Source organism: Melanerpes formicivorus, unplaced genomic scaffold (assembly GCF_026170545.1).
Source record: "Melanerpes formicivorus ecotype bairdi unplaced genomic scaffold, bMelFor1.0.p_v2 SCAF_6, whole genome shotgun sequence".
Lineage (NCBI taxonomy): Eukaryota > Metazoa > Chordata > Aves > Piciformes > Picidae > Melanerpes > Melanerpes formicivorus.
This window is the reverse complement of record NW_027142358.1, coordinates 12,524,118-12,536,772: the sequence shown is the minus strand read 5'-3', so window position 1 is coordinate 12,536,772 and position 12,655 is coordinate 12,524,118. Positions and strand designations below refer to the sequence as shown.

At 47.4% G+C, this 12,655-nt stretch overlaps 1 protein-coding gene across 1 annotated transcript in view; it reads right to left on the bottom strand.

Moving 5' to 3' along the window:
* TLL2 (tolloid like 2) overlaps positions 1-11,837 on the bottom strand; it is a 91,216-nt gene extending 79,379 nt beyond the window's left edge. The window contains exon 1 of the mRNA XM_068139756.1: positions 11,687-11,837. Coding sequence (XP_067995857.1) covers positions 11,687-11,837 — 151 coding nt within the window. The remainder of the gene's footprint in view (positions 1-11,686) is intronic.
* Positions 11,838-12,655: the final 818 nt, after the last annotated feature.

The following is a 12,655-nucleotide window of genomic DNA, read 5'->3' as shown; positions in this document are numbered from 1 at the left end:
AAACATCAAATACATCAGTAAACAGCAACAGCCTTCTCAAAATTGAGGTATCCTGCTCAGAGTATGCGTTTGGCATTCACCTTTTAATATTTTATCTTTGCCACAGCTGCATTAGCATAAAGGTGGCTGCCTGAAGGGAGGAACACACAAATCTGCAGAGGAGGAGGGGAACTCATTGGGAAGAAAACACTTTCCCCATTGCCTGTGTGGAATTTTGCACAGAATGTCTTGTATCTCTTGAAGCAGGGGATATCCCCATGCTCTCCCATCCAGCTCCAGGGGCATGCCTCTTTCCTTCACACTTGCCACAATCTACATCCATAATGACAAAGCCGTGGGACAGCCCAAACCTAGCAGCTCCTTCCATTTCACACCAAGCAGAGGTGTAGCTATGAAAGTCAAAGGGACTTCAAAAGCATCAGGAGCCAGCTGCAGTTTGAGGGTCTCCATTTCACGCATGCTTGCAGACTCCATGGCAAACATGTCACACCTCTGTCAGGAGGTGAGGGATTGTACAATTGGTAAAGAGGGCAAAAGGACAGGACATGCTCTTCTCAATATCAAGGAGGCAGCAACCAGAAGGTTTTACTCCACATGTCAATGTCCCATTACTAACCAGCAGTTTACCTAGACAACAAAGCTTTCCAAGAAAAGCAGAAACTTAGGCACTTGAGCAATAGCCCTGGGAGACCTCAGCTCTCTGACCAGGAAACAGCAAAAAAAAAACCCCACAACCCAGCATATCACATATCACTTTCCTACTGAAGCATGACAAAGAAGAGAATATATGGCAGAAGAGGCCAAAGAGGGGAAAAAACAGAAATCAATAGGATCTAACAGAGCGTGACAGAAAATCACTTCCCCCATAAAAAGAGGTTACTTGCCAGGTTAATGAATCTTTTCTGTTCTGTACTTAGACACCCAGGAAATGGAAAGGGTCACAGGAGCCATGTGGGTGGGAATGCAATCCCTAGAACATGCTTTCAAGAACAATCAAAGGTTAGAGATTAAATCCAGGCAGCGGTCAACTGCACAACACAGCAGCCGCTTGATACACGGGCCAGCTGCAGCTCACAGTGTCACTGAGCAACATACACTTCCAGCATTAACAACACAGCAAAAAACAGGCCTCTCTTCCAGGGCAAAACAGAACAACAGGCCAGCACAGTCCCATCCCATCCTGTCCCCCCGCCCAGGGAGTCAGACCCAAGAATCAGAGCATCTCTGCCTTGCCAGTCTTTAATCTGAGTAACTGCAATGGAGACCCACAAAAATCAGACTGCACCAGAAGTCATATTGTGCAAATAAATCTGAAAGCTCTCAGTCCAGTGGCCAAAACTTCTCAAAACTCAATTTTTGGAAAAGAGCTGTGCCTTACTCCTGTTGGGAATACACAGACAGCAGACAAACCAACAGAGAGGCTTCTGGATAACGGCAGGATCAGGGGGCCACAGAAGCCTGAACTAGACCTCTGAGGTAACAAACATATCCAAAGCCAAGTGCAGTTTCTCCTGACTGGAGTCCTACTGACAGGATCTCTAGAAGAAGTGCAGACCCTTGCTATTTTAACACTCCCCTACCCACATCTAGCCCGAGATACTGAAAATAGGCCACCTAAGGAATAGCACTAAAGATACTCAGTAAGTACAGTGCATTGATTTCCAGCCTTTTAAAGGCAACCTAACTTGTGGGTCACTAGATTGTGTACTCTCATTGCCTGCCAGAATCATTTACCAATTGCAGTTTCTCAGTCTAAGACCTCTTGACTCCAGTACAGCTTAAACACCTTTGCATGCAGCTGTTCAAGATTCTCCTGCAGAGCTGCCTCATTTGCTACCCACTACCCAACTTCTGCAAGACAGACATGGATAATGCAGACGGAAGTCCCCTTTACTACCAGCATTTCAGGCAGCCTCAGAGTAAGCTTGTTGCACAGGAAGGCTGTCTGAGAAAGTGTTCCCTGTCACATCACTCAGTGCCACATATTGTCAAGTCCAAGGAGCTGCATCGTAAGCTTCAAAGTAGACAATGTCAGCATTTCTGCAAGAGGGAGTTTTAGCTTTGCAACTCCAGTGCATTTAAGTATTTTCATATCTAGAGAACTTTAAAGCAAAACTAATGTCTTACAGAACCAATGCCTTTATCACACAGGATCCTGCCAACACACACGTAAGTGCAGACAGTCCTCTACTACCTCAATGCCATCTGCCTCTGCAGCAGGGCCAGGCCCCTCTGCCAGGTCCAGCCACTGCAAGTGGGAGGTGGGCCACAGTTTGTAAATAAATCTCTCCTCTAAATTTTGCTCTCTGAAATCAGTTAACAACTCCCAGAATCTCTCACCTGTAATTCAACAAGCAAAATACCAACCAAACCAACTAATTTTGTCAAAGCTCTTAGCAAATGAAAATTCTGCTCATCAGACAATGCTGTTTGTGAAGTCATGCTGATGAGGTGTGGGAAACTGACAACATCCATAGCTATGATATGAGACATGGAGAAAGGTTAATTCTGGGCACCATTCAGGACCATATCAACCAGCTTCTAACAAGAAGACAAAGGGCCTCAACCATACTCCAACACAAACTCTCAACTGGAAGAGATAAGATGCTGAGCAGACTTGGACTTCTGCCTTACAATGCTGTGGTATGGTTTGGGGTTTGCAGATGAGAAAGTTAAATAGATGCTTTTTGCTTGGGTGCTGACATATGCACAAATACAAAATTACATGAGAGGATGTGAACTTCCATTTGGATCTAAAGCTGAGCTTTTTTGTGGACCAGCAGCAGCTGCGGATCCCTGACAACTTGTATCAGTCAAGCCCGACAGTGATTTACCAGGGGCTGGGGTTTCATGCAGGCTTCATTCTCAACACACAGTTAAACATTTCTCTCCATTCCAAGCCGAGGTGACACAAGCTGGCCAAGAAAGAGCAGTCAGTCACTGAAAGTTCCTTAATCAAGGGCTTCTTTGCACACTTAAGCAGTTTCTATTGACAGGGAATCTTCCTGTTCAGGAAGTGCTAGAGGGGATCTGAATGTCAAAGTACAGGTGCCAGTAGAGATCAGCAATTCCAGGAGCTCAGCTTCAACAAAGGAGGTAAAAAAAGAAGAAGAAAGAAAAAAGACAACAAAAAACAACCAGACAACCTAGTAGCTGAATCAAAACAATAGCCAGTTTCTGCTCAATCATGCATGTCTTCTGAGCAGTGAAAGCGCATTTCAGCACTAGTAAAAAGCAATTTTGTTCCAGATTCATACCTGCAATACTTGTTCCAGGACAACCAGACTGTGTGTTGTCAGAGGTGTCTTCTTCCTTCCAAGTTGCCTGTCTCCAAAAACAGCATACAGACCTCTCTGTAGGGTCAGTGTTCTCCCCAGTCCCAGCACCAACTCCTTTGGACAGATAGCTCTGGACACTTGATTCAGAGAAGCCAGACCCACCATTTCTCTCTTGTTGCTCAGAGGGAAGAGGAGGAAGACCCAGTAGCCCACCTATTACAGCAAACAGCCAGTTGCACAGAACTAATTCGTCAAGGACAACACACAGCAGCAGGCCAATGCACAGCACAGCACAGGGCTGCTGTTTGGTGAGCAAGGAGGAGGAAACCTATTGACCACTGGGAGAACAGTGTGAGCTACTGCTGAGGTGGCAGAGGAGATGGGGTACCCCACAACCTGAAGGAAGAAATATTGCAGAACACCTGAGGCAGAAAGCAGAGAAGGGACTGAAGAGATCTTCATGAAAATGGACATAGTGGAACATTTGAAGCAGACCTCTAGGAAACACTGAGGGAAGCAGGCATAAAGCACAAGGGTCTCTGCAGCAAAGGCAACATGAAAAAAAAATATCAGGAAATGGATGTACTAGAGAAAAGAGACTAAAAAATCCAGTGTATCGGGTACAGAGCACCGGCAGTGTTCCCAAGTACAAACATGGGAGCTTGAACGTGCTGCAGTGGGTATTTGAAGCCGTGTGGCTCTTGCCCAGACTATGGTAGCAGCCATCCAACTGGGAGACACCCACAGACATTTTCAGCAGTGAGAAAGAGGTGGCTTACCAATAAAATGCAGCAAGTTCTTGTGTTAGCTGTCCAGCAAGGTGCAGGCACACTACACAGGAGGTTAGGACAGGAACAGAATAAAAGCACAACTGTGAAGGTAGAATATAATTACATGACTGGAAAGTGCTTCAAACAAAAATCCTCGGTTTTGTGAACTTCTGAAACCTGGGGGAGTTGCAGCACAGTTTCTAAGTGCCTTTTTTCCAAGTGTTCTGTGATTTATTAATCTTATTGCCACAGAACACCTGAGGAACGAACAGTCTTCACCAGTCAAACCAGCACAGGCTCTTGTCAAGGGCATAAAACTGTGAGCTGCACCCTTCTGCGGAAATGTATCCACTACAACTCCCAAAAAACCCTTCCCCACCCTACCAGCCTTCTTTAAGGGGGGGGGGGGGGGGGGGGGAGGCTCTAAATCTCCCCAGCCCTTGTCCTGTCTATTGTTAAATCCCAAGGTGTAGGTATAGCACTGAGTGTTGCATCTCTCACTGATGATGCGATGATCCTGATGAAGGGAACTGGGGTTGTCTAGTCTGAAGAAAAGGCAGCTGAGAGGAGACCTTCTTGCTCTTTACAGCTACCTGAAAGGAGGTTGTTGTGAGGTGGGTGTTGATCTCTTCTCCCTAGTAATAACTGATAGGACAAGAGTAAATAGTTTCAAGTTGCACCAGAGGAGGTTTAGATTGGATATTAGAAGAAACTTCTTCACTGAAAGAGTTATCAAACACTGGAACAGGCTCCCCAGGGAGTTGATTGAATCACGATTCCTGAAGGTGTTTAAAAGACACCTAGATGTGATGCTAAGGGACATGTTTAGCACCAGACTTGGTAGAGCTAGATAATGGTTGGATTTGATGATCTTAAAGGTGTTTTCCAACCAAAAGGATTTTATGATCTCATTCAAGACAAGGAGATCCAACACACTCCCAAAAGGCATCCAAGATAAAGCATGTTTTTGTCAGATCCCACGTAGACAGCTAGAAACTGGAAGGGCTTCAGACCTGACCTCAAGTGCTTCTTTTCCCAGAGATCACAAGGTTTTGCTCTCAAATTCCCCAGGCTAATGGCTTCTCTGCCTGGGAATCTCAGCTTCAAGAAAATGGTTGGTTGTTATTTTCTCCTTAAGCCACAGCGATTAGCTTGTGCTTTGCTAGGATTATAACAATAGAAACCTTAAAACTTCCCTTTGAGGAGGGAACTTCCACTGCAGCTCTAACTCACTGTAAAAGACAGCCTCCCCAATGGCAAATGGCTGCATCACTGAATACACAGAAAAAAAAAATATCTCCAGTAGTCCTCACCCACCTGTTTTTCCATCCTGTACCTGCTGTCACCTCCCTAAAGCAGGTAAATTAAAGACTGAGTAGTTTGCTCTCTCATTCTTTCTCAGACCACCCAAAAAGACTCAGTCAACTTCCTCCTTGAGCATTTAACCCTTCCTGCAACCTACCCAGAAAAAAAACACAGGGGGAATGATTGCTGATAAGTTTTCTCCTTCCTCTATAAATATTTGTATCAACATCAAGGAATCCACAGGCTAGCTTATGTCCCAGATTCTTTCTTCAAAGCACACAAGTAAGTATTGGTGGCAAAGAAAGGAGGAAGAAAACTGTATTTTCTGGAAGCCCAAAAAGCTCCTAACATCAGGAGACCAGGATTCAGCTCCCATCACTGCCACTACCCTACTGACTGCCTTTGAGTAAGATATTGGCTCCTGCCACCATCTCTACACCACAGAACCCCATGCCAGAGGCACTGGTATCTTCAACACAGCCACACTTAGGCTTTCCAAGCCAGCTCAGAGTTTTCAAACCCTCATGGCAAAATCTATAAGATTCAAATGAAATTCCTCCACAGGAATCTAAGATTCTGAAATAAAGGGCAGGTTGGCACATGCTCTGCCAGTGCTCCTGCCATTGCCAAAGCAAGCAGGACAACTTGTGAGATTACAGGAAGGCCCTCATCCACATCTGAGTAGGCTGTATCCACAGTGTGGCCTACAAAGAGCTTTCAAGTTGTCTTGCTAACGTGACAAATCTGTGCTTTCGATAGACAAAACAGCATCTCCATCCCACTCAAAACCTGAGCAATATTCAAGCAACCTGGACTTTATAGTCTCTTTCTCCCTTTCTCATTTGATTACCCTCTCAAGGCTTTCAGTTCCTAACAGCAAATTCCTCAGCTGCCTACAGAAATGTCTGCACAAGACTCCCAACGTTTTCACCACAATCCAAATGAAATTCACTGCCTCCAGAACAAAAGGCACTGTGCCTATACAAAGGGGGAGCTAGAAGGAACAGAACAACAGCAAAGCACATTTTACGCCTCTCAGGACAGCACTCAGGGTGTGGAGCATGCAGAAGCTGGTGGATCAAGTCAGCAGGTAGAGAAGGAACATGCAACTGTGCAAGCAGCATCCACAACTTGGAGGAGCAGTAGTTTGGCAGGAAAAGCTGCACTATCACTACCAGACTGCTTCTCTAACAACTTTAGTGATAGAGGAGAGATGGGACTGCTTAATTCCCTAACAATGCTCCTTCATACCTCTTGCCTCAGTTCTTCCCCTTCCAAGTTCACATCCCAAGCGCTGCACAAAATCCATAGGGACTAACTCACTTTTCTTGTGCTATCTCCCTGCCAGAGCTCCACTCCCATTTTGCATCCTCCCCACATCAGGCTCTGCCTGCTCAGGGGCACTGCAAGCCACAACCCAGAGCAAAAGCCATCTCTGATCAAAGTCTCACAGAAATAAGCTGAACTTGCTTGCAAGGTTCATTGGTACCTATAAGAAATTCCTCCTTAGCCTGGCTCTCCTCAGTAATGTAAATCCTCCTGAAGGGTACCTGAGACACACACACAGGCAGCAGGAGACCAAGGCCCTTTTGGCTGCTGTCTCAGAAGCACATGGCTAGGCAAGCAGATCTGCTGGTCTCCTAATACAAACACCTGCACAGAGAAACACCACATCACCTGCTTGGCCTGGAAGTCAAGACCTGCAGGCTGTACCATGTTCAGACTCAGTCAGCCTATAGATGGGACATGTCACTGCCTAGCCAGAGCAAACAGAAACATGGGACTCCAAGACAGGACACCCTCAATGGACCTCATTCTGGAAGATGAGCTACCGCAGGAAATGCCAGGCTTTGGGTAGCAACACTGCGTCTCCATCTCACAGAAGGCAGGAGGCACCACAGTAGCAGCCAAAGTACACAGGAACTGAGATGCTGAGACCAAATCACCTCACCTGCTGATTTGGGAAGTAGAGAAGAGCCTCATCAAAGGCTTGCTGCTGGAGGGAAGGAGTCATTGAGCCTGAAAACATCCAGGGGAGGTCATCCAATGCCCAGCTCTCCTTACTATATGTCCTCCAGCTCCCCTTGCTGATTTAAGTCAGACTACACCATCTCCAGAAGTCACTTTGAACTTCAGAGAGTCTGCCCTTCACCACTAATTAAAGGTCATACAAGCTTGCACCGAAGTAACTACCATAACAAATTACAACCTGTTTAGTTCCTTTGGTTCCAGTTTTCCTGAGAAGCCCCAGGAGGATGCTCTTGGTTTGTTTACAAGGTGTTCACGGTTCCTACTGATGCCTGTCTGTCAGGCAGCCTCACTCAGATCTGCACCCTGGACTGGGTTTCCTTAGCTGAACCTTCCGAGCAGCAGATCTATTCAAAGCACATGTCACACTTATGCATTTTTCCATCTATAACGGAACAGACTTGGGCAGAAACCTTTGTACCATTCCCTTTGTAAAGCTTCAGTGACCTGCCACAAAACTCAGCAAAACTCACCCAACAGAGTCAGCACTATCTCACCTCCCTGGCAACTCAAACTGATAGTTCAGCCCTGGCTCAACTGCCCCTTCTATCAGCCATTCAGGCATTTGCCCCTTTCTTTCTACCCTAGCAAAAAGGCAGGAAAAGAGTCACAGATTAGGAGAAGGAAATCCTGGATGGCTCAGGTTAAGAGGTTGAACAGCAGTGGAGATATTGCACATCAGCCCTGGTAACTGGGTACATGTTTATACCAGTAGCTCACCAGTTGCAATGATTTAGGAGGCTACTGCCCTATGCTGTCCATCCTGCCTTGCTGCTGGAGATTATTGCATCCTTAGCTAACGCTACAGAGAGAAGCATGTGCCAGGCTTTTCACTCCCAATCTAGCAGATCAAACATCAACAGTGTGCACTCAACCTCAGGGCATGAGCTGCAGGGGTGAGGAACTGGCAAGCTTTCACTTCGTAACCTGCCAGGTCTAAATCCATCACAACCTCTGGGTCACAGCCATTAGCCTGCAGCAAAAAAGTAAAGCACTATAGTTTTAAGAGCTTTGGAAAACGTGTAAGTGGAACAGCAGTTTGTCTTCACAATGGGCTAAGAGCCTGCATACCATCTGAAGCCGCAAGACTGTGTGCAGGACCCTGTGCCTACAGCAGCAATGGTCTCACAGTGCCCACTGTTTCCACAGACCATCAAAAACTTTCCCTCACAAAACATACCAAGCACCTGAGCTCTTCACAGCAGGTCTGCAATTGTTGCCCATACGCCAGTCATGCTTCCAGACAAATACTGACACTGCCCCGCCAGTGGAGAAAGTCAGCCCTGGTTGATTTTATGATTCTAAGGAAGTTAAGACTTGTCATTGCTGTAAGCACATGAAAAACAGAGCATAACAGACTTCCTATAGAGGCATTAGACAACAGCCCTGATATAGCCTGTCTTGGAACAACAACTCCATTAGAGGTGTCTTCACCTCATCTCAGTTACAGAAACAGATGTCTTCACTCATCAGTCTTGGCTGAACTAACCTTTTGAGATGGTGTTTGCAATGAACACCCACTCCGTTGACGGTCTAGTACTAGAAAAGAAAGAAGGATGTGAATGCAAGGCAGGGAGGGGGAGGAGAGGCAGTTCTAACATGGCTCTGTGTGGTACAAGTCATGCTTGCTTTGTTTTGGGGCTGACTTCAAAACCTGGAGTCATTCAGTGGAGCGACAGGTATACGGAATGTGAGGAGTGTCTTGTTCCCCAAGTGCTCGGCAGTTTACGTTGCTACAGCCGACAGAGAGAGAAACTATATCAGAGAGCCAGGAAGCACAGCCAGCCAGGACAGATCGAAAGAACCAGAGTCACTTTCTTCTACAGAAAAGAAGTCTGAAACTTGAGAAAGCTGGTGACAGTATTCACTGGTACAAAAGGCTGCAGCAAAGCTGAAGGCACAGTACTGTCCTCCACACCCAGGCAGACTAGGTGAGAAGGGCAGACTTTAACTCTAGTACTGGATCTTCATGTTAGACAACAGGAAAGCCCAAGCAATGCTGGGATAGACTGTCCAATAGCCTCCACTGCAGATAACTGTGTGCCAGCACTGTCAAACACTAGCCTGGTCTTGGACTCCAGAAAAGGAATCACATTAAAAAAGTGTGACCTCCAAAGGTCTTGTTTGCTCCTTCCTTTCTATCAGAAAGAAGACATTGGAAAAGTATTAGAGGCAAAACCCTGAGAAATTAGAATACAAAGGAAATTTCTGTGAATGATCCTGACCGAACTGATAGGAATAACACCAAGAGTTTTTCTGCCCACCGGAAGAGGTGAGGATATACAACAAAGGTAGGCTGCAGTTAGCTGTCCAGGCTATTCTCACTGTATGTGCAGAACTGAAAGGTAGAGAGCCTGGAAGATGGGGGGTACTGCAGGAGAAAGAAAGAAAGAAAAAAGAAGTGTCTCAGAGCAAAAGTAGGCACATGGCAGGGTGGGGATGTGGGTTTTTTTTTTCTGCCACAGACTCCCTGTCTGATATAGGTAAGTCAAAGCAAATATTCTCTATGTGGTCCTTAAAGGAGCATTCCTCATCCTCCACATACTACCTGATAGTAATAACCAACAGCAAGCACGGCACACTGCAGATGGATGCCATGCTTTTGAGGAGACAGCAAGGGTAGAACATTTTCAGATAGGAAGGCCAAAGCACTGTACCTGCAGCTCTCCAGGTCTGAACCATAGCTGCATCACTACCAACTAGTTTCACTGGAAAGAGAGAGAGATGAACTCATTACCACTCAGAAGTAGATACAAATATAGTTAAAACATGTTTGTGCCCTGTACTGATTAAAAAGAATTAACCATCCCCCCTCAAAGCATAAATCAAATCACAAATGACTTACTGATGCAAGGGAATGCTTTATGCAAAAGCACTCTGTGAACAGAAGAGGACTGAATTGTATTTTGGAATAAAATCCATCACTCACAACACAGCTCACATACAAGGCTAGTTAAACAACTTGCTATACAAGACAGAGGGGCTATGATAGATGTTGCTTTGACAGAGCTCATCTATGTGAGTAGATAGAGCTACAAGTCCACTAAAAGCAGCCAGGAGAGAGATGATAACAAGGGAAGCTATCACTCAGGAACACTGAGGAACAGCTACTAGGAGAGCATTCAGGGGGCAACTTAAAAGAAAGACCAAGACCACAGCACACAAAGAAGCTCCTTCCTTTTTTCGATTTCTAGGGTATCAGGAAAACAAGACTTTGCACAAAGTTATCTGTAAATGGAACAAGACTAACAAGGTATCGATTGCCAGTTTCCCAGCAGAGAAGCAATTCACAGGGTCACAACATTCACTGATAGCAGGAACCAAAAGGAGTAGCACTCAGATGAGGAGTACCACCCAGTTTTCCAGAGAGAAAACCTATGTTCATACTCCTTTTGAATTACAGTATTGGGGATGACAGAAGCTCCTGGAGAAACCAGACTGTTAAACAGGGTTACAACAAACTCAGGAGCGACTAAGTGCAATATGCGAGAATGAAAAACTCTAAAAACGGGATGAAGGAGGAAACTGGAGGCTTCCTGGAGAGGATGCGGCAACTCGCACAGAGACAACTCGAAAGTACGTAGATACAAAGGGGGAGGCTGGTGCCCGGGGCGGTGGTGCCGGCCGGCCGCCCGCCGGGGAGACCCGGGATAGCCCCCGGGCCGGTGCTGGCAGAGGCAGCCAGCGAAGAGCCAGCGTGTCCCGCCTCCCCGGGGCACGCACCGCAACTTCGGGCCCGCCGGACCCCAGGACAAGTTGAAACAGCTGCCAGGAGGCTGCAAAAATGCACTGAGAACGCTTCGATGGAGGGGGACTGCGACGAAGGAGGCCGGTGGGTGGGGGGTGTGGGAAAGAACAACTCCAGCAACACGCAAAGCACCGCCGGGCATTTCCCTAGCGCTGCAGGGGAGATCCCGCCTCGGAGGTGCGGAGAACAGGAAGAGAGCTGGAACATGAGGGAAACTGGGCATAATTTTTTAACAGCTGCCCCAAGGCGTATTCTCGTGCCCGGAGATGCAACCCAAAGGTACCGGCGCAGCGATGGCGCGAGCTGGGCGGGAACGGGTGGGACGCCTCAGCGGGACGGGGAGCAGCACGGGTGCTCCCCGGGCGCCTGGTGGGATTTGGTGAGGGCAGCGAGATGCCGAGGAGGCTCCCGACAGAGAGTGGAGAATGAGGGCGTGTGAACCCGGGGCCCGTCCCAGGTAGCACTGGGATACTGAGGAGCGTTTCGTGGGGACACCTGTCCCTCCACCTCCGTATTTGCAAACTTCTCCCGGAGTTGCATCCCGCCCGCTTTCCTACCAGCTTTGCAAGGGTCTCGGTATTCCATCAGCTCCTCCGTTGTCTCCGGTTCTCCCACCGCTAAGGCAGCAGCCCGTCCCCCCGTCCCCGAGGTCGGTAGAAGTAGCAACGAAAGCAGCAAACGGCGGAGCGGGGCGGCCCCGCGGCCCATAGCGGCGGTGCGGGCGGCACAGCTGCCCAGGATGCGGGCAACTGCGCGGCGACAGCGGCCCCGCCGCTGCGGGAGTCGTGTGTGTGGTGGTTGGGGGGGAGGGGGGTGCCAACGCTGTCACTCGAAGCATGAGCAGCCAATCACGTTTGCGCCCGCGGTGCTGACCCGCCCCCGACGGACCCCGCTGCCCCTCCCGGCCCAGAGCGCGGGTCGGGCAGCGGGGTCCGTCACGGGCGGGGAACTCGCTCCTTTTCCCGCATTCAAATTATAACCTCAATTTATAATAATAACTGAAGTTAATAAGATTTGTTAACATTATTATTATTATTATTATTTCCCCTTGAAATAATTGCCGCTTGAGAGGCAGCCAAAAATAAGTGGCTGAGCTGCTGCTGGGAGAGAAAATAATTCCTAAAACCATGGAATCTTTTGGGTTGGAAGAGACCTTTAAGATCATGATGTCCCATCGTTAACCCAGCACAGCCAAGTTCAACCCCTCAAACCATATCCCTCAGCACCACATCTACACCTCTGTTAAATACCTCAAGGGATGGAGACCCATCCAGTTCCCTGGGTAGCTCATTCCAAAGTGTTAACAACCGTTTTGGTGAATATTTTTTTCCTAATATCCAATCTAAACTTCTCCTGCTGCAACTTGAGGCCATTCCTTCTTGTCCTATTGTTTGCTACTTCAGAGGACAGACACCCATTTCACATAATGGCCTTAAAACTCACACATAAGCAGAGCTGCAAGACCATAGGTAGAGAAAGGTAGGGCAAACCCCCCAAAATAAAAGAATTTCAGCATCTGTATTTAT